The sequence below is a fragment of the Palaemon carinicauda genome, chromosome 42 (genome assembly GCF_036898095.1).
Source record: "Palaemon carinicauda isolate YSFRI2023 chromosome 42, ASM3689809v2, whole genome shotgun sequence".
Lineage (NCBI taxonomy): Eukaryota > Metazoa > Arthropoda > Malacostraca > Decapoda > Palaemonidae > Palaemon > Palaemon carinicauda.
The window spans coordinates 58,208,697-58,230,287 of NC_090766.1; the positions used below are offsets into that span (position 1 = coordinate 58,208,697).

The following is a 21,591-nucleotide window of genomic DNA, read 5'->3' on the forward strand; positions in this document are numbered from 1 at the left end:
GGGGTCTTTGCATCCCCGGATAGCCAACAAAGTCCTCCCTTTGTTGGGTTTGCAAAGTCCCTCAACTGGAAACTTTTGGTGTACTATTCTCCAGTACCAGACCCACAGGCAGCCTTCTAAGATGCCTTCTACATCTGTGGGACAACATGAATGTCTATGCATTCACCCCCTATTGCCTAATGAGATTCCTCAACAAAGTAAGGGGGCCTCTCAAGATTTGTCGATGACCCTGATAGCTCCACTGGCAGCAAGCAGAATGGTATCCAGACCTTCTGCTTTTGCCACCCCTCAACGACCTGCTTCGGCAACCACATGCAGAGATTTCCCACAGAGCAGTCACTTCTCTACAACTCTTATCCAGCCTCTCCTGTTGCAGAGAGGCTTTTCGCATGTAATGGTGAGACTCTACACTAGATACCATCATCCCCTTGATAGCGGAATTTTTGTTATACCTCAGGAAGGAAAAACTGCTCAGTCTCAGTGGTTAAAGACCACCACTCAACCTTGAGCCTTGTCTTTAGACTGAATGGAATAGACATTGTCTCCTCGACGGAATTGTCTTTACTTATTCGGAATTTTGAGCTTACATGTCCAGTCGGAAGTTAGCCCACCTTCTTGAAACTTTGTGAAAGTGCTACACTCCCTGAAAGGAGCTCCTTACTAACCGACGAGTCAAGCTTCAGATCGAGATTTGACTCTTTCCTTCTCAGCCTTGCCTCTGCTAAGAGGGTCGGCGAGTTGCATGGTCTATCTTTCAACGGGATGGGGGCAAGTAACACTACTTCGTCCCTCAGTTTATTGCTAAGACTCAGAATCCAGGTGTAGCAGACTAGGTTTGGGGCCTTCCAGATTTTGAGTTCTGAATGAAACTGACAATCCTGATCAGCCGTTACTATGTCCTGTGAGAGGGCCGAGGTGCTATCTCAAGCACCCAACAAGAGCTAGCCCATAAATAAAGCACCTGCTTGCGAGTACAGGCAGGGTCAAGAGGAGAATAAAAAAAAAAAAAAATCTCTTCGATTTGGCAGGTCATTGCTTTGACCACACCCTAGAACCTCACTCTTCACAACAGAGTATAAAACTCAGACCTCATGATGCTATGGGCATAAGTACATCCCTAGCATGCAGACGTTCAGCAAAAGCAAGCAACCTTCACTGCCCATTACTTGCAAAGATGTAACCCACAGGTCAAGTTTCCAGCTAGTTGGAGTTTGGACTTCTGCCCACCTGAAGGCGATTCTCCATAGTAAAGAATGAAGGCTTTGCATTGGTGTTGGAACAAATGACAAATTTGGAAATAATTTGTATTTTTCCTAACTATACAAATCCAACTTCTATCCTGCCTGCAATTGCAATCAAAAGTGGGAGGTTTCACTGGGTGAGTGTGTAGAAGTGGGGTTATCGGTCTACCACCAGCTAACTTGCGGAGGGTCAATTGACACCTCGCGCAAAAGTTTATGGCTAACGCAAATGTTTATGGCTAGATTCCATCTATGCTGAAAATGTATATCTATATTAAAAAACTCAGGTTTGTATCATTAAGAAAAATACAAATTACTTCCAAAATTATCATATTTCACTATATGTTAGCAATGTAGCAGTGCCACTAAATCATAAATTTGTAATTTATTGGTTTCCATGTTAACCGTAGATTATCAGCACATGCCAGTTCTAACTACATGGAGCTATTTCCTTTATTGGCTGTTGCTATGTAAAGTACTCAATTCCTGAAAGATCAATGTTGATATAACCATTATTAGACTAGTCTTATCAGATACAAATCTAGAAGACAATAAGATATGATTTTAAAGCTGGAAGAACAAACAATTTTAGAATAGATATTAAAAGCACAACAAATTTAAGAGTTACATTGTATTGATGCATTATTAAATTTACAAAAATGCATACGTTACCTTTGCCTCTGGAGAATTATCAAAGCCAAACAGAAAGTTGTAAGCTCGATGATACCATCGGACAGGTGTTTTAGCTTCTCCAATTTCTAGAAGAGCAAAATTTGTTTGCAATGAAAAAATGAGAAAATTATGCTAAGTATAGATTGCAATCCTTACTGTTAATTAGTCTAATTGTGAATCCAAACAAATCATGACATTAGTATTTTTAGGATAGATACACTTTAAGCATTCCATGTAATCCTGCTGAGTCTGAATTATGCATGTTTATCTGTTTCTCCAGGTCTTCTATAGCAAACCATCTTTCTGACTGTCTCTTTTGCCAGAACAAAAGCAAAATTAATTTTGCACACATGCGTTCTTTATGAATTTTTTCATTCATAGTTTTCTTCATAGTGCACTGAAACAAATGACAAGGTGATAGTGAATCTTTAGTTTTGTACAATCCCATGAATAATTCCAAGTCTTTAATACAATCAAATTCTTGTCTGGACCCTGACTGAAGAGAGACCTCAAGAATATATCACAATGTATTTCTGCTAGAAAGCTATCCCCTTTTTGCTATTGATGCAAATCTTGTAGCTTTCTTTGCAAAATTAAAATACCATGTACTCCTTTCCTTGTGACCTAGAAGGTTCCTGCGACTAGGTAAGGAACCTCCACATTTGTTCTGCCCTTGAAGTAAATTGACTATGCATAACACCAATGAAAACAGCTATATTTGGCAAGATATTATTGGGCTGTGCATAGTAGATGTTGATGACCATGACCATGCCAATTTCAGATTGTATTAAAGATATACCCGCTCTTTTGGCCAAAACCTCACTTTAGATTTTTAGAATGCAGGACCTTGAACAGCAGCAAAACTCAAACTCTTGCCAGCTATTAGTACATTAGTGATTTTAGCAATGTCAGACCAAGTCATTATTGCTAAAGATCTTTAAAATATGAAAGCCTTTAATATTAAGACAGCACAACTTCTGTTTACACCGGAGTCCAGAACACAGGTTCTTTAAGATGATGGGATGTTTTGACACATGCTAGCCCAATTCCATCAGCTATGAGAGACTCGCAGGAGTCAACATTATTGATGCCACATCCTTCATTATTTTTGGTCCTCCTTAGGGGACTTGTGATAGTTAACTAGCAGGAGTGAGTATCAAGAGCAAGCAGTTCTCTTCAAACAAACAAGCTGAAAAACATACAAGGCTAGTCAGTTGGTCTCTTACATGGGTAAAACCTTATCTTTAAATAGGACCTTCCTTGAAATAAAACTTATTTCTAAATTGACTGAATGCTGTGCAGTGATGTTACTACAATATACATAGTAGGTTGGCTATGACACCAGCCAACCATTGAGATACTACCACTAGTTATTGGGTTCTTTAACTGGCCATATAGTTCTACATTGGATCCCTCTCTCGTTAGGGCTCATTTTTCCAAATCTGTGGAAGTAGCTATTTCCAACTCTTTGGATCTCTCAGATTAACTTTGTAGCAGGTAGAATAGATTTACAATCTCAAATTCAGATAAAAAGTCTAGCTTTTCCAGTTTCCAAATTAAATATTTGTAAGAGAATTTGTTTCTTAAATGGTAGTCAAAGAACTGGGAAATGCATCTACGGTCCTGACCTATTCTATCTCGGATTCAAATTGTATTTGCCAAGTCAAATCCGTTTATAGCCTTGTCATTTTTCAAGGCTCTATAACTTGACATAATCAAATTAAATACTCACTGCAAAGCCCAACATGTTCAGAGACCCTGTAAGTTACCCGTTCATTATGCCAAATCCAAAGCACATTGTAGGAATTCTTGGGCAGTAATCTCTTCCATTCCTATCATTCTCAATGATTTAGGACCATTTAAATTTGAGAAGCAAAATCCCTTAAACATTGATCACCCCTATAATACAATATAATATATAGGGTCAATATGTCAGCATACACAATATAAGAATTGCAATACTGTATTGTTAATTTACATATGCAGGTAAATAGACGCCTGACCTAAGTTGTATACTGGCCCAAATATATCGCCTAAATCTACCTCTTTAAATTTCATAATCTTGTCCCTTGCCTGATTGTTTATCAGGTTAAGTAATATATAACCTAGAAAGATTCAGTGAATCTTTAATTGGGAGAAAATTAATAATTAAGATAAGATGCCATACAGACATAATTACCCGAGTGTCTGGAAATAAAGAGGTAATCCAATAAGCTACATTATCATCATTGCTCATAAATGATCATCCTGTACACCTACTTCTGAAGTGGAAACAAATAGTATTTGATCAGAGCTCCTACTAATAGATTTTGATTTCTAAATCTGATTGTGTTAGGTGATCAATATTCCTGATAATCAAAGCATTTATAATAGAAGATAATAACCACATTGAGCAATCAAAGTTGAGGATGTGTACACAATTCTTTAACTGGATCAACCATTGGTAAACTGTTACCACAAAGCACCCTATTTGAATATGCTAGCTGAAGGCCTTTCTTCACATAGGTTAGGATGATATGTATTTAGCTTAATACCTAACTGTAAATTGTTGTGATACTAAGAAAATATTAGTGATTGGAGCCTATTCTCTTTCCTTCTTATTGTTCATTTCCAGTTTAAATACTTACCATGACTCACTATCCCAAACCCCAACAGAAAATTGAATATATTCCATCATAAGTTTCTCAGGATAATCTATACATTACTTTCCAACATCTAATCTCATTGTTGACATCTGTATGAAACACAAAAGTTAATGCAAAACATGGATATGGTTTAAGATTTAAGGTCCTAAATTTTTGTCAAAATAATTTTGGCCCGGAGGCTGGGTTGTATTATTATGCATAATTCTTGAAGGAACTCCTGCAATGTATTTTAATATAAATTTTTCCCTTGAAAGTTCCTATTTATAGATTCGTCTATTGACAGGAAATACCTATTACATTTACAGTAACTGTATTCTAAACTGTATTAGTAACAATTTATTTATCATTAAATATATAATTTAACTCTGGAATCGTAAATATCATCAATCCTTGCTTCATTAAAATGATTTCCTATCATACTTTACTGTAAAAAAATGAGTATTACCTGACAAAGCTGGAGTAGCTGAGAGCAGCTCATTTTGAACTCTTTCTTTCATCTCCAAATCATCTTGGCGTACGGAGTGATCAAAGCGAGTGAAGAAAGTTGACCTTATCAGCTGAAAAGATAAAATATTGTACATTTGAATAACTCCTCAAATTTCATCCAAAAAAGCAATTTTGTGTGCTACTTGCACCTTGGACTCCTTAACAGCACTTTAGTCTTTTTTTATAATGCCGCTACAGTACTTATGATAAAATTTTTATAGCTGCGCCTTTCTTAGACAAGGAACTGGATAATTTAATTACTGTTTGTAGAATCAGAAAAGGGTTAAAAGGATCACAAAAATTAGTACCCTTTGTTGGTTTGAGGCTCATTTTTTGTGTGAAATCGTCTGATCTGATATTTTCTTACATTCATCTTTTACTGAATTGATGGCTCCTAATTAACTTGAAAAGTTTCTTAAATACTACTGCCTTAACAATTTTCATATCACTAACTTTTGTTAATGGGGTTAGATTCAACTATCTTCACCTAAACTGAATCTTGTTCATTAATTTTAATGGTAGAACAGCACACCTATTCTATTTCCAAATCAGCCATTTTTCCGATTGCTACATTACCTTTACACTCTGAGATCTTGATTTGTTGGCAACTTCTAACACCTATAATATACACTCTTTGAAATCTTGATTTGTTGGCGCCTTCCTACATCTATATATCTGAATTCCTATTTGCCATCTGATCTTGGTCTCATTCTGTGAAATTTTTCCTTGATTTTCTGAGACTCCCAACCCAGTTAACTCATTATTCTAAAACTGTTCCTTCCCCTTCTCAACACATATCCAAATCATATCTATCTTTGAGCTTTCAAGATGACTTTATAGCCAATGAGCACTAAATATTTTTTCAAAAAGATTTTCCATCTGCACTTGAGCTATGAATCTTTAAATTCTGAAATGCCTCTTCAAATTCTCCCCATATTTTAAAACAATGCTCTTATAGCTGTTACATAGAGCCTTGTAGTTCTTACACACAATTGTTTGCTGTTCACTAATGGATTACTCAAATTATCATCAGTTGTCTACCAACTGCTTTCATCTTAAACCCTGCTTCATTATACAGTTTCCCCAGAACAAAACTAATGTTCATTTTTCTCCATTTGTCCTGTGACACTATATGTTGATACTAAATGTTACATTCCATTTATAGTAAATTGTTAACCTCCACTATTTACTGTCTGTAAACACTACTACCTCATTTGTAATATGAACCTCTTAACGTATTCAAGCCATGTATGTCCTCGGCATTTTGATAGAAAAAAAATATTCTACATTTTCTTTGAGTGCCTTTCTCAACAGTATCTTCCGCAATTTATCATAACCGAGGACAACATTCGGCACTCCTCAGTAGATGATAATTAGATACCAAGGCGCATGACTACCTTGTCTTAACTCTGAAGAGTAGCATAAGACTAATGTCCAAACAATTTTAGTTCTAATTACTATTAAAGTTATATTCTAAAATTAAAATACCAATGTCTTTCAATTTAGCCAGAACAGTATTATATCCTAATTAGTACAAGAAAATTATCACTTACCCTCCACTCTTCAGTAGGCTTTGTGCATAAGCTGATTACAATGGCAACAACAACAGTTATCCAAAACAGCATTGTTGCAAAGTACATGTAATGAATCTAAGGGAGGAAAAGAAAAGTAGTAGAGAATTTTCAAAATAAAGAGTTGTTTTCAGAAAATCACTAAAGTTGGTCTTAATTCATAAAACCAAACATTATCTTCAATTTATGAATTGCTTATATGAATTATAATAACTATTTTAAACAGCTACATCAATAAAATACACAAATACTAATGCTGGTATTATTTAAATTTGTATGGATATACTCTAAAATAATTTGTTATTTAACATTTCTTCCATTTCTTATGAGTTCATAGACTACAGTATATTGGGTGCTAGTGTAGCTTGTATCCCACCCAAGTGTTGGGATGGGAAAATTTACTGGGGAATCGAAAATGATAAAACTAACCTTTCCTTTTCTACACGTTATTCTCAGGGACACACAATAAATCCATAGAAAAATACACATTTTTTCACCATCCTCTGCTCCCAAGATATTTTTCATATGTTTGTTGACATTCTACAATTCGCACGTATTCGCTCCTGTTTGTTCGTGTGACCTGGAGAGGTGGGTTCCAGGGGCTTATCCCCCGGCTAGGTCTGTGACCTGGGAACTACTAGGTAAGGTTAGGTGAGGTGTGTTAGGTTTTGTGCCATTTTGAATGTCTCTGGAAATTTATATAACTTAAGATAGGACATTTTCTATAGAAAAAAGTTTTTCCCTTAGTAAATGCACTAAAATCACAAATTTTAAGTAATTTGTATTTTTCCTAACAGTACTTATCTCGAACTACTTTCTTAGGAGTATCTGGGATCTCCTCTCAACCGACCAGAATTTTGTGTAGTTTACCCTACTCCCGTTTTCTATGCGGGGTAACCTCTGGCGGAGTGATACGCGCCACGAGGCGACCCCGGGTCAGAGAGCATGCTTGCTCAGGTCTCGATCCCCAGTAAGTTTTTGACAGCTTAGGTTTCTATGAAGTCCAGTAAGGCACTCGGGGTAGGATGGGCGGGTCATTACCCGAAAGTAGTTCGAGGTAAGTACTGTTAGGAAAAATACAAATTATTTAAAATTTGTGATTTGTTCCAACACGGAGTACTTACCTCGAACTACTTTCTTAGGAGACTTATACTTTAGGAGGTGGGAGTGTCCTTCAGGACCTAGAGACCGTGATGAGTATAGATGATGAACCTAGATAGGAGACTAGGTTCTGCTGCTCCCAAGGAAAACACGAGAAAATAGGGAAAACTACGCAAAAAACCATCTTAAGTGTCTAAGTAACTCACCTCTGCAAGAAATCCTAGGAGACTCGCCCTTCCATTGATAGTGTATCCCATGGCAGTTTTAGGGGGCTTCTGGAGTCATTTCCAGTAAGGTAATAGGGGAAGGAAGAACAAGGGGGTTAAGGAAGGAACCTGTGTCTCTTGGACTTACTACCCGTGCTTACCACTGGGACTACACCTTTAAACCGTTTGGAACGCGGAAATGACGGGACCGAGCGAGAACCCGTCCAGGGACTTCCTCGAGTAGTCCTTCAAGTAGTGAGCCGTAAAGGTAGACTGGCTAGACCATGTACCTGCCCTCAGGATTTGGCCCACTGCCATATTTTTCTCAAAAGCCAATGAAGTACTTAGACCCCTAATGTCGTGGGGTCTGGGCTTTCCTGGAAGGGGGACCCCTGCACTACTGTAGGCCCTGACGATTACCTGCCGTAGCCAGAGGAGATTGTATTCTTGGAGACTGGCTTCTTCACTAGTCCCGAGGAGACGAACAGACTCTTGATCTCGGGTCGAAGCCTGGCTGTCCTCTCCAAGTACTTCCGTACTGCCCTGACAGGGAACAGCAGCAAGTCCCTCGGGTTGTCCGAACGAGGGATTGCCGGCACTGAGAACCCTTCAAACTTGGGATCCCAAACGTCTGGATTCTGAGTCTTGGCCACGAAGGATGGTACGAACCCGAAGGTAGCTTCACGCCAGCCCTTCGAGTGTGACACCCCGCACGACAGCCCGTGAATCTCCCCTACCCGTTTTGCTGATGCCAGAGCTAACAGAGAAACTGTCTTGAGGGTGAGTTCCTTGTCCAAGATGTCCTTTAGGGGTTCGAAGGGAGGTTCTGACAGCATCTTCAGGACTCTGGCCACGTCCCAATTGGGCACCCTAACATCTTGAGGGGGGCACGATAGCTCGAAACTCCTGATGAGCATCGAGATATGTCTGGAGGCACCCAGGTCGATGCCCTTCAGGAGGAAGACTTGGCCCAGGGCAGCCCGGACTCCTTTGATGGCTGGGATGGACATGTTTACCTCGTCCCTGAGATAGACCAGGAAGTCCGCTATCTCTGGAATGGAGGCCCGCAATGGTTTGATGTTCCTCGAGATGCACCACTTAGTGAAAGTAGCCCATTTTGCCTGGTATACTGCGGCTGACGAACACCATCCTTGTTGCCGTGCTCGATGAATATCCTTCCTTCCTCAGAAGATGCTCAATAACCTCCACGCGAGAAGGCAGAGGGACCGAGGGTTTTCGTGGAACCTTTGAAAGTGCGGCTGCCGTAGAAGGTCTGGTCTGTCCGGAAGGGGCCAAGGTGGAAGGCGCGCCAGTTCCTTTAGATCTGCAAACCACTCTCTCCGGCCACCAGGACGCTACCAAAGTCATCCACAGGTTGTCTGCTCGCCTCACCCTGTTGAGGACTAGCCTGAGCATCCCGAAGGGAGGGAAGGCGTAAACGTCGAGGTTGTCCCAAGGGTGCTGGAAGGCGTCCTCGAACGCCGCCTCTGGATCTGGCACAGGAGAACAAAACACGGGGAGCTGCACGTTCAGACCCATTCTGCTGAGGCCGTCGGCCAGGACGTTTCTTTTCCCTGGAATGAATCTTGCTCAGATCTTGATCTGTTCCACTTCGGCCCATTCCAGTAGCTCCATCGTGAGGTCGCACAGTTCCTTCGATTTTAGTCCTCCTTGCTTCTTTATGTAGGCTACCACCGTGGCGGCGTCGCACATCAATGCCACGGTGTTTCCCCGGAGCCGATGGATGAACTCTAGGCATGCTCTCTGCACTGCCATCATTTCTAGCACGTTTATGTGCAGGTTTTTCTCTTCGTCCGTCCAACTTCCTCTTGCTGTCTAGTCGAGGAGATGGCCACCCCACCCCTCCTTGGATGCGTCCCTGAACAGAAGCATCTCCGGAGGGTCGGCTGCGAAGGGCATTCCTTTGAGGGTGTTCGATCTGACGAGCCACCACTCTAGGACTTCCTTCGTCTCCGGGAACACCGGGACCACCTTGTGGGGGGGAGTCTCTCTGGTTCCAGATCTCCTTCAGGTTCCATTGTACTCCCCTGAGTTTGAGACTCCCCTGGGGGACTAGCTTCTCTAATGACACGAGGTGGCCTATCAGTCTTTGCCAGTCCTTGGCTCTCCTGGGCTGGTCCGACAGGAAGGGCCGGAGGATCTGGTCCAAGTTATCCAGTCTCTCCGTGGAAGGGAAGGCTCTCACCAACCGGGAGTCCAGGACCATTCCGAGGTAGTTCATCCTGGTGGAGGGTATCAGTTGGGACTTCTCCAGGTTGATGATGATACCCAGGACGTTGCAGAACTGCAGGAGCTTCGCGCCTTGCTCCCTCAGTACTTCCCCTGAGGCTGAAAGCGACAACCAGTCGTCCCGGTACCGAATCAGGCGGATGCCCTGTTCGTGTGCCCAGGCTGAGACTGTTGCGAAGACCCTCGTGAAGACCTGAGGGGCTGTGGACAGACCGAAGCAAAGGGTCTTGAACTGCAACGTTTGGGTACCCCATTTTACCGTTAGGTACTTCCTGCTGGAGGGGTGAACAGGGATTTGGAAGTATGCGTCCTTGAGGTCTATGGACATCATGAAGTCCCCCTCCCTCAAGGGTGCTAGGACCGACTTCGGAGTGTCCATCTTGAAGTCGGTCTTGCACACGAACCTGTTGAGGGCTGAGAGGTCTATGACTGGTCTCCAGCCCCCTGTCGCTTTCTCCACCTGTAGAACCCTGGACCCGGGTTCTTGACTGGTGCTATTGCCCCTTTCGCCAGCATCGCAGAGACCTCTTCTTGTAGGGCCGTCCTTCTCAAGGGGTCTTTGGGTGCCAACCACTCTGCCTGCAGATCTGGTATCAGAGGTGGGGGGTCCGCCAGGAAGGGCAACCTGTACCCTTCTTTCAGAACTGCTACGGTCCACGGATCTGCTCCGTGGTCTCGCCATGCTTGCCAAGAACGTTTGAGGCATCCCCCCACCTGAGGCTTCGGCAGGAGTAGGGGGCCTCTCTCCCTACCTTCTTCGAGAGGCGCGGCCTGAACGACCTCTTCTGGCGGCCGAATAAGAAGGCCTGAAGGCTGACTGCGCAGCAGGCGTTCCTCTACGGGGGGGCTGCGAAGACTGAGGCCAGGCCGTAGTAGGGGCGTCTCTCCTGGGCTGGCTAGGTGAGGCGCGAGGAGGGAGAGAGACGTCGGAGGGTGTCCTTCTATGGGCAGGTCTTCTCGCTGGAGGGGGTCTGGGTTCTCCCGCATCTTTTAGCTTCCTGACCCTCTCTACCGTCTCCTCCACTGCCTTCAGGGGGAACACTGAGTCGTCCCACAGGGGTAGGCTCCTCAGGGACCTCGCTTCTCTGTCCGGGAGCCTCCTGACAAGCTTGTTGAGCACAGTGTCCCTCTCCCGCAGTATCCAATTGGCGGCCTGAGTGATGGACTGGTAAGAGACGGAACTTTAGGGCCTTACCTCCCGAGCTAATCAGCTCCTTCAGCAAGGCCTGGTTCTCCAGGACTGCGAGATCGTGCGAGGACTGAAAACCCACCAGTGTGGAGGCCCACCAATCTAGCCACGATGATACGTGTACCAGGTGCCTGGCTAGCTCCTCCATCATGGAAGTTTCCGAAGGGGAGAAACAAACCAGGGTGGTGGTAGCCCTCTCTTCTGCTGCTCCTTGTCCCAGGATGGCGACTGCTGGCTCCACCGTACAGGGACCCGCGCGGTGTCCTTCGGGAAGGTAAAAACGGCTCTGGGTCTTTAGGCCCTGGAGAAGTTTAGAGGTCCTGTCAACGTGAGCCATACCCAGCCTAACATCCCTAGCCAAAGGAAGGGCTAGTGAGGGCCTCTGTTGCACGGGTTCATCTACCAGCCTGCTGAGGCTCGAGAGCCAGACTTCATCAGTGGAGGGCTCAGGTTCGTCCAGCCTGTGGTGATGCCTAATGAGGCCTTATCACTCTCCTGTAGGCCAAAACTTCCGCTGTCGAACCTTCTACGCCGTCATCTACATTTTCCGTCGGACGCTCCGCTGCTTGTGACGGAGGACCTCCGACGGAGGGAGCCGCACGGTTAGGAGGCATCTTCCTGAAGCGGTCCAGTCTCGGCGGTTCAGGGTGTAGGACGGGCATCGCTGCGGGGACGGAGGCCTCCGTCCTGGACTTATCTCTGCTTACGGAGGACCAGGAGTCTGCGGGCTTGCTCGTAGGAGGAAGGTGTCTCTCTCGTTCCGGTCGACTCGTTGCTGATTTGGAGGCCGGGACGCGGCTGCCAGACTGAAGGGGAGACACTCTCCGCTGGGCGGATGGAATCGGAACCTTTGCGGACTTATGCCTGTCCCCTGGGGCCTGAAGAGACGATACCCTCCGTCGATCGTACCTGCTGCTGGGGACGTACCTCACTGGCGAGCGAGCCCTTGGGAGCCAGCCCGAGGTGCCCGGGACTGCTGACGCTTCCAGGAGTTGGCTACGTGGTATGATGACCTGCACCCATTCTTCCCCCAGGGAGCCGCTTCTCCTATACTTCCTCCTGGAGGATCTAGAGCGCCTCCCCACGTGGCGGGATCTGGAACGGGATCGTGAGCGTGACCGTCTCCTGCGGGGCCTATCCCGCCGTCTTCTGTGGTCCCTCGGGGCTACGTCTTCCGAGGAGTAGGAGTAGGCCTCGACTGAGGAGCCCGAAGACTTGTAGGACCTCACTGAAGGGCCTGAGTCGCACCGCGTTGCTGGTGGGTCCACGCGTTGCTCGGTCGGCAACGAAGGCTCCAGGAAGACGGATGGGAACGTAGCTGAAGGCGCTGGAGGGGAGCGGGGGAGCTCCTCGCTGGGGAACCAGGTCTCGAACTCCTCTTCCATCCTCAAGGGTAATCTGAAGGGCGTCTTCAGAGGCGCCCACGCGAGGGAGTCTGACGGCGGCGAGTCTTCCTTCTAGGTGGCACCCTCGTCTGCAGACGTACCTGAAACACATGCCCAAGAGGCGGGAGAAGAGGCTGCAACAGTTTTTCCCCACATAGGATCGTCCGACAAGACGGGCCCTGCTTGCACCAGGGCTCCGTCCCCCGAACACACTCCCGTCCCTCCCTCAGGCCCCTCACTTGCCTGGATCGACGACACAACCCCACTATCCGGTAATTCAGAGTCCTGGGGAAGAGCCACAGGCCTCTTCCCTGCAACTGATTTACCTCGTCCCCTACTCTGGGTAGGGGAAGGCGGCAGAGAGACTCTGTCCGAGGATGCGCCGGGCGAAGCAAGAGGCGAAGAGATGCTCGGTTTCTTAGGCGATCTCCTAGAAGACTTCTTTTTCTTGGTGCCGTAGCGCACCCACTGCACCTCGTTCCAGGACTCGCACTCTGGACACGTGGCTGTAGGGGAACACACACTGCCCCTACACGAAGAACACAAGGATTGCGGGTCAACTTCAGGCTTTGAAAGGAAGGCGCCACACGATTTTCCAGCCATAGGCCCAGGACAACGACGGGGATGCTCCATTACGCACTAGTAAGGCACCACGAGACACAGGAACACAGAGGGAAAAGGATAAGGAAGAGCACAAAGGGACCGCGTGGGACACAAAGGGGGTCGGGGACAAAAAGGGTCGCACTGGGTAAGGAGAGCGCGTCGGGATGTTATCGCGACGCGACCAGAAAACTTACTGGGAATCGAGACCTGAGCAAGCATGCTCTCTGACCCGGGGTCGCCTCGTGGCGCGTATCACTCCGCCAGAGGTTACCCCGCATAGAAAACGGGAGTAGGGTAAACTACACAAAATTCTGGTCGGTTGGGAGGAGATCCCAGATACTCCTAAGAAAGTAGTTCGAGGTAAGTACTCCGTGTTGGAACAAATATATTTTTCATCTCTTCCAACCTAAATCCTTATTAGGATACAAGCAACATTCTGAATATCCTGGTAGGATATAAGCTACATAGCACCATATATTGTATATACCTGTAAATATTGTTGGAATAAAATCTATTTAACTAACTTTTGCAATGAGAAAAGGTCGGTTGTCTTCTTCATAACATGCAGGTTCACCATAATAAAAATCTAATGCCATGCGCACCATTCCAACCACGAATCCACTCATTAGTCCCCAAAAGGCTCCCTGGAGAAAAAAATATGGAGAGGGGATACAATTGTAAAATGATGCTTTGAATAGAAGTGAAAATTAATGTTGTATAAACAAAACAAAAAAAAGGACAAAGACTCGTACCATCTCATTCATTCGCTTCCAGAAGATTGCCATACTATATATTGCAGCAATTGGTGGTGCCAAGTAGGCAGCAATAACTTGAATGTAGACAAATAGCTGACCTCCTTGTGTTCTCTCAATGATGGGAATCCACAGAATGGATATACCAACAAGGATAAGTATAAAAATCCTGAAAAATAGTGAAAAAGGTTATATATTGTATTGCATTCTAATATACCTAAATATGTTAACTGATCCTTTTTTTTTCCAGAACATTTTCATCAATTTATACTAACAAATGTTAAAAAGATGCACTGTTAACTCCATTATGAATGAGAATATAGTATTATATTCTCTTACAGCAACTGGTACTGTCCTTTAGTGTAAGCCCTTGATAAATCCTTAGACCTGCCATTTCTTAGATGGACAGATATTAAAAGAATTTGTTACATTTTGCTAAAAATATAGTATGTAATAGTGACGCTCATTAATAACCGACGAAAAATAATTTTGACCTCTGTATAAAACTGGTAATAAGATGTATAATTAGATGAAAGCAATTTATGTTATGCTGATGAAAAAATTCAATTATATTTATGAAGGTTCCTATAAAGCTATAATGTGAAAGATTCCTAGATAAAACATGAAGAAACATAAATATATGACAAATTCGTAGATAATTTTTATTTTTCCTAACTATACAAACCTTAGCTATTTACATAGGGTAATTACTTCGGCGTAGCTGAATGACGAGCCATAAGAATTTTAACAAGGGTTTACTACCTCACCGCTAGTTAGCGGGGGGTAGGGAGGAGTAGCTTGCTACCCCCCCTCCTCACACACACTAATGAGTGCTTCACTTTGCTTAGAGGTAGGACTTATCCCGGGGGGACAGGGCTGGCGGGCAAATATGTGTAAATAGCTAAGGTTTGTATAGTTAGGAAAAATACAAATTATCTACGAATTTGTCATTTGTTCCGTAACTGAAATACAAACCACGCTATTTACATAGGGTGACTCAACCCTTAGAAAGGGCGGAAAGTCCGTGCCATACTGGCTTTGGCTTTGCCCGGGGACTCCATATTCGAGTGCTTACGTATTCGGAAAATAAGAAGTCCCTGCTCCTCGCTAGCATGCTGTGAAACTGCTGCGGCCTACGTAAGCTATGTGCGAAGGTGAAGAAGTGACTCGTCCTAGGAAGTTGACCTGGAGTTCTTCAGATGGAATTCTAGGCTAGGACTTACCCAATACCACCTCGTCAGGATATGGGGACATGACAGTATTACACTTAATACTAGGAACACAAGGAAGCATGGTTTACCTGCAGTGGTTTGAGGTCAGCTGTGCAGAGAACCCAGGATGCTGCTTTCTCCAAGGGAGGAGAGGATGAAGAAAAGAGTAAGGGCCAGACATATCTTTTCATTCACGCAGACTAAAACCGGGTAACAATGCCCTCAACCTTCTGCTACTTGTCCATTAAGGAGCCTGAGGTTAGACCAGCTGTTGTGCAGCCACCACAGGGCCGATAGAAAACGTATCGAGCCTCCTGTGTGTCACGTCTTGCAGGTAGTGGGCTGTGAAGGTGGTCTGACGCTTCCACACCCCAGCTTGTAGGACCTGCGTCACTGAATAATTTTTCTTGAAGGCCAGGGACGTAGCTATGCCCCTGACATCATGCGCTCTAGGGCGACGTGACGGAGAAGGGTCAGGATTCAAGGCCAGGTGTATTACCTTGCGAATCCAGGCTGAGATGGTATTTCTGGTGACCCTTCTCTTCGTTTTCCCAGTGCTCACGAACAAGGCTTGCACCTGGGGACGAACTGCAGCTGTTCTTTTAAGATACAACCTCAGACTCCTTACTCGGCAAAGTAGGAGATGGTCTGGGTCATCTGTTACAGAACGGAGACTTGAAACCTGGAAAGAGTCGAACCGAGGGTCTGGCACTCCCGGATTCTGAGTCTTGGCAGCAAACTCAGGGATGAATCTGAACGTTACCTTTCCCCCATCCCCTTGAATGGGCGACGTCGTATGAGACCATGTAATTCGCTGACTCGCTTGGCCGAAGCCAAAGCTAGCAGGAACACCGTCTTCCAAGTAAGGTGGCAATCTGAAGCCTGGCGTAATGGCTCGTAGGGAGGTCTCTTCAGAGACCTGAGAACACGAACCACGTTCCATGGAGGAGGTCTCACTTCCGACTGAGGGCAGGTAAGTTCATAACTTCGTATGAGAAGAGAAAGTTCCAGCAAGGAAGAAATGTCCACTCCTTTGAGCCTGAAGGCAAGACTTAAGGCTGAGTGATAGCCTTTCACTGCCGAGACTGAAAGGCGTATTTCCTCCCGCAAATACAAGAGGAACTCCGCTATTGCTGGAATAGTGGCATCAAGTGGAGAGATACCCTTTCCACGACACCAACCACAGAAAACTCGCCACTTCGCCTGGTAGACCCCTGCGGATGACTTGCGCAGGTGTCCAGACATCCTGTTCGCAACTTGTTGCGAAAATCCTCTCTCCGTGAGAAGATGCTGGATAGTCTCCAGGCGTGAAGCCGAAGCGAAGGTACGGCTTTGTGGAAGATGTTGGAGTGTGGTTGTTTGAGTAGCTCGTGATGTGGAGTTTTCTCGGAGGCTCCGTAAGGAGTTGCAGAAGGTCCGGGAACCATTTTGCGTGATGCCATAGCGGAGCTATAAGGGTCATTGATAGATTGACCGATATTCTGGTCTTGTTGAGTACCCTCCTCATCAGACAGAACGGGGGAAAGGCGTACATATCGATGTTGTCCCACCGTTGTTGGAAGGCATCTTGCCAGAGTGCCTTGGGGTCCGGGACTGGGGAGCAGTACAGCGGGAGCTTGAAGTTCAACGCTGTAGCGAACAGATCCACAGTCGGGTAACCCCACAAAGTCAGGACTTTGTTGGCTACTTGAGGATCCTAAGACCACTCGGTACTCACTATCTGCGTTGCTCTGCTCAGTCCGTCGGCGAGCACATTCCTTTTTCCTGGAATGAAGCGAGCAGCTAGTGTGATCGAGTGGACTTCGGACCATCTCAGTATCTCTACTGCAAGATGGGATAGCTGTTCTGAAAAGGTACCTCCCTGCTTGTTGATATAAGCCACCACTGTGGTGTTGTCGCTCATCACCACCACAGAGTGACCCGCCAGGACTTGATGGAACTTCTGAAGTGCCAGGAATACGGCCTTCATTTCTAGCAAGTTTATGTGAAGATACTTTTCTGATTCTGACCACAGGCCTGAGGTCCTGTAGTTCAGAACATGGGCCCCCCACCCTTTCTTTGATGCGTCCGAAAACAACATCAAGTCCGGGGGGAGGACGAGAAGATCCACTCCCTTTCGTAGGTTCTCGTCTGCCACCTACCACTGGAGGTCTGTCTATTCCGCCTGACCCATAAGGATCAGAGTGTCTGGGGAATCGTGTCCTTGATTCCACCAGGACTTGAGTCGCCACTGGAGAGATCTCATTCTGTGGCGACTGTTGAGAACCAGACGGGCCAGGGAGGAGAGATGGCCGAGGAGACGTAACCACGCTTGGGCTGGAAGATCTTCTTGTGTGAGGAAAGGTCTTGCGACCTTCCTCAGCCTTGCTATCCTGTCGTTTGATGGGAAGGCTTTGTGGAGATTGGTGTCTATGACCATGCCTAGATATACCAGTCTCCGAGAGGGCTGCAGAGAGGACTTCTCGAGATTTACTATGATCCCTAGATCTTGGCAAAGTTCGAGAAGCTTGTCTCGGTGGCGAAGAAGGGTTGCCTTCGAGTCTGCTAGGATCAGCCAGACGTCCAGATAACGGAGGAGACGGATCCCGATCCTGTGAGCCCATGATGATATCAGGGTGAACACTCTGGTGAACACCTGAGGAGCTGTGGAGAGACCGAAGCAGAGCACCTTGAACTGGTAGATCTTGTCGTCTAGGCAAAATCTTAAGTACTTCCTTGAAGACGGATGGACTGGGATCTGGAAGTACGCGTCCTTGAGGTCCAGTGTACACATGAAATCTTGTGGTCTCACTGCAAGCCTGACCGTGTCTGCCGTCTCCATGCTGAACAGAGTCTGTTTGACAAACCCGGTCAGTGTTGAGAGGTCGATGACTGGTCTCCAGCCTCCAGACGCCTTCTGTAGAAGCCTGGGGACCCGTCCACTACCTCTTGGAGAGTGACCTTCTTCAACATGGTCTGGACTTCTGCCCGGAGGGTCTGCCCCTTTACCGATCCCATGGTAAGGGAGCTCAATGACACTGGATTCGCTGTCACGGGAGGTAGAGATGAAATGAACAGGACGCGATAACCCTGGCCGATCACGGAAATCGTCCAGGTATCTGCCCCGAGTTGCTGCCACCTTGTCGCGCAACTTTGTAGGCATCCCCCCACTGGTGGACATGCAGGGGGACTGCCAATCCTAGCGTTTACGGCCTCGGCCGCTTCCTCTAGGATTTTTACCTCCCCTGGAAGACTTCTTGCCCCTTCTGCCCTTGGCAGGAAAGGGCTTAGACACCTTCGGCTTTGCTGCTGTTGTCTTCTTTGTGTCCTTAGCTGGACGGGGCTGCTGGGCTGCTGGAGATTTGTAAGGCCTCGATGTTAGGGCCTTGTGGATGAGGGAGTCCTGATTGGACTTCCTCCACCTCTCAGCGGCTAGCTCCACGTCCTTAGGCTCAAACAGACTCTTACCGAGAACGGAAGAGTGTCTGAGCTTGCTAACGTCGGAACTGGGGACCTTCTGGTGAAATCTCTTAGCCACTGCGTCCCGTCGTTTGAGAATCGTGTTGGCCCACAAGCTCGAGACTTGGTGGGCCAGAAACTCGATGGTACGAGTGCCTGAGAGCAAGAATGTCTCCAGTGCCTTCCTGGTACTTTCTTTGGACAAATCCTCAGATCGTACCAGGATGCCCAAAGACCCCAGCCAGATGTCAAGCCACGAAGTTGCCTGCATGGCACACTTCGCCACCTTCTCCTGGCTTAGGATCTCAGTTGCAGAATAGGACACCTGCCGGTTGGAGTCTCTCTCTAGAGGAACTCCCCCAGTGAGTTCATCTACGGAATGGTGAACTGGAAGACCCAAACAAGTCTCCTCTAAGATCTCAAAATACCTCCTCTGATGGACTCGAGGAGGAGAGAGGAGCTTGTTACCGGCGCTGGATCTATTGAAAGAGGCAAGCTCAGAGAGCTGGCCCTCGACCTTGTCTCTGGCACTCTTCATCCCCTGTGACCAGGGCAAAGCTGCACTGGCCCTAGAGGGTTTCTGGGTGCCGTAGATTCGGTCCAGGACCGTATCCTTTCCCTCACAAGGCAGCAAAGTCTCCCGTCCCCAGTGGCTCTTCCTGGGGGGACTCGCAGACGTTCTCCGAAGGTCTATCTGGTTCCTATCTAATCCTTGTCGAAGACTTAGGGACAGTCTTCGAGTCCTTCGGTTCTCTCCTGGGAGGGATTCAGGACTCTAGTAACGATGGATGCAAGACTTTCCCCACCTCTGTACGAGAAGACTTCTCAGGAAGAGGCGGAGTTTCCCCCATTGGTGCGATGGGGGAATGGACCGGCTCTTCCGACTCTCCTGAGGATGGGTAATACTCATCCGCAGGGGAGGGAGAGAAAGTATGAGGGGGGGGAAGGAGCCTTGCGCAAGGATTTGCGAGGAGACAGGATAGCCCTCGGAGAAGTCACCACGGAGGGGACTCCTCTCTTCCTCTTCAGGGGGGAGGAAGCTGCCACCGATTTGTGACCTAAGTCAGAGAGAACAGGCTTCATCGCCTGCATAAGAGCTCTGACTATGGTACCAAACCAGGGCTGCTGACTGACAGTTGCGCTGTCAGACACTCCCTCTGGAGGGAAGGGGATCGTTCGATCCCTTGGAGGAGTCGACAAACAAGGGTTCGCCTGATGAGAAGCTTAAAAAGAAGAGTCCTTAGACCTGTCCGGAATCCTCCCCTCCTCCGGTGAGCGCGCTTTTCTGCGCTTGCGGGGAGGGGAACGAGACGATGACCTGTCCGCCTGAAGCCCCGATGAAACTCGTGCGTTGGCGATCGGGGCGCGCGATGAGCCCTGTTCTGGGTCGCGCGCGACAGAATCGTGTGCAGCAGGAATTTCGTGCTCGCGCACGCGCGTGGGCTTGCGAGAATTATGGTGCGGGTGCGTGGGCGCGGTGGCGCGCAGGAGAAGGCGCGGGCGTGTGGCCGTGGGCGCGCGCAGGAGCTGGTTCGAGAAGCGGGGTTGAAGGCTGGATGCGAGGGCGCACAGTAACTTGATGTGGTACTGTCGGGCGCGAGTGCGAAGAAGTGCGTGGGCGCGTGTCTGCGAAGACAGGACGAGGGCGCGATTGCACAGTCTCGTGATAGCGCGAGGGTGATTTTGCCAGCTGGCGTGCAGGTGAGCGCTGCGTAGTCTGTGCAGGAACCTTAGGCGATCGTGAGATCGCTTGGCGCGCAGGAGATCGTGGGCGCGCATCAGGTTGTGGGCGCACAGGTGTGCGCTGCTGCGATGGGCGTGCAGGGCACGCAACAGGAAACGGGCGCGCAGGTGTGCGCTGTTGAGTTGGGCGCATTGCGCGCAGTTGGAACATCGCGCGCAACTGGAACATTGCGCGCAACTGGAACATTGCGCGCAGTCTGGATGGAAAGTCCAGGGGTACCTGTGAGCGCCCATGCGCTAACTTAGGCACCTCCTGGATTGCGCCCTGAGATGTGGAAGCACGCTGGCGCGTTGGAGAGCGCGTGTGCGCTGTGTCAGGAACTGCGCGTGATGGGCGCGCATCACTCTTCATAATAGAAGACCACTGAGGGTCTAGGGGCACCTGTGAGCGCCTGTCCGCTAACCTAGGTGCCTCTTGGACTGCGCGTGACGAGACAGGAACTGGTGGGCGCTTGTGCGCAGGCGAGCGCGTGAGCGCAGGTGGGCGCGGGCACGATAAATCAGGAACTGCTGATGGGCGCGGGCGCGTAGAAGGTTGTGGGCGCGCAGGGGAACCCTGGCATAAAACAGGAACAAGTGTGCGCACGTGAGCGCTGTGGCGCTAAGTCTGGAACAGCAGCAGTAGGGCGCGCAGGTATAACCTGGCGCTTAAGGGTTTGAGGCGCAGTTTTGCGCTCAAGACCCTTATGCCCTGAAGGGACCGGTGCCTGCGCAATGACAGGTTTCATCGGCGCATAAAGCGCAGCAGCATCCTTGTAAGGTGACGGCAGGTCTGGAGGGAGACTGGTCACAGGGTCCTGAAGGACGACCTTCCTCCGAAGGGGATCGCGAACGATCTCCGGAGAGGTCTAAGGTGGTAGCTGGCAGGAACGGTGAGTGATGAGTTGTCTCCTCTGCAGAGGACTGCGGGGATGACGAGCCGAAGAGGCGCCTCCTAACTCCCTTATGAGGGGAAAGAAGGCCTCTACGGCGAAGGGGAGGATGAGCCTTCCGCCTTATACGCCCACGAGGGGCCGTTGGATCAGCAAGCTGACCTTCATAAGGCCTCCGCAGAGGAGTCTCTGTGAGTGAACTCCCCCGAGGGGGAGAATCACCGGC

At 47.6% G+C, this 21,591-nt stretch overlaps 1 protein-coding gene across 1 annotated transcript in view; it reads right to left on the bottom strand.

Annotated features, from left to right (window-relative positions):
• Positions 1 to 21,591, bottom strand: part of LOC137633319 (sodium/myo-inositol cotransporter 2-like) — a 45,659-nt gene that overhangs the window by 9,018 nt on the left and 15,050 nt on the right. Inside the window, exons 6-10 of the mRNA XM_068365556.1 lie at positions 14,102 to 14,270; positions 13,874 to 13,993; positions 6,598 to 6,693; positions 5,004 to 5,115; positions 1,914 to 1,999 (exon numbers count right to left, since the gene is read on the bottom strand). Coding sequence (XP_068221657.1) covers positions 1,914 to 1,999; positions 5,004 to 5,115; positions 6,598 to 6,693; positions 13,874 to 13,993; positions 14,102 to 14,270 — 583 coding nt within the window. The remainder of the gene's footprint in view (positions 1 to 1,913; positions 2,000 to 5,003; positions 5,116 to 6,597; positions 6,694 to 13,873; positions 13,994 to 14,101; positions 14,271 to 21,591) is intronic.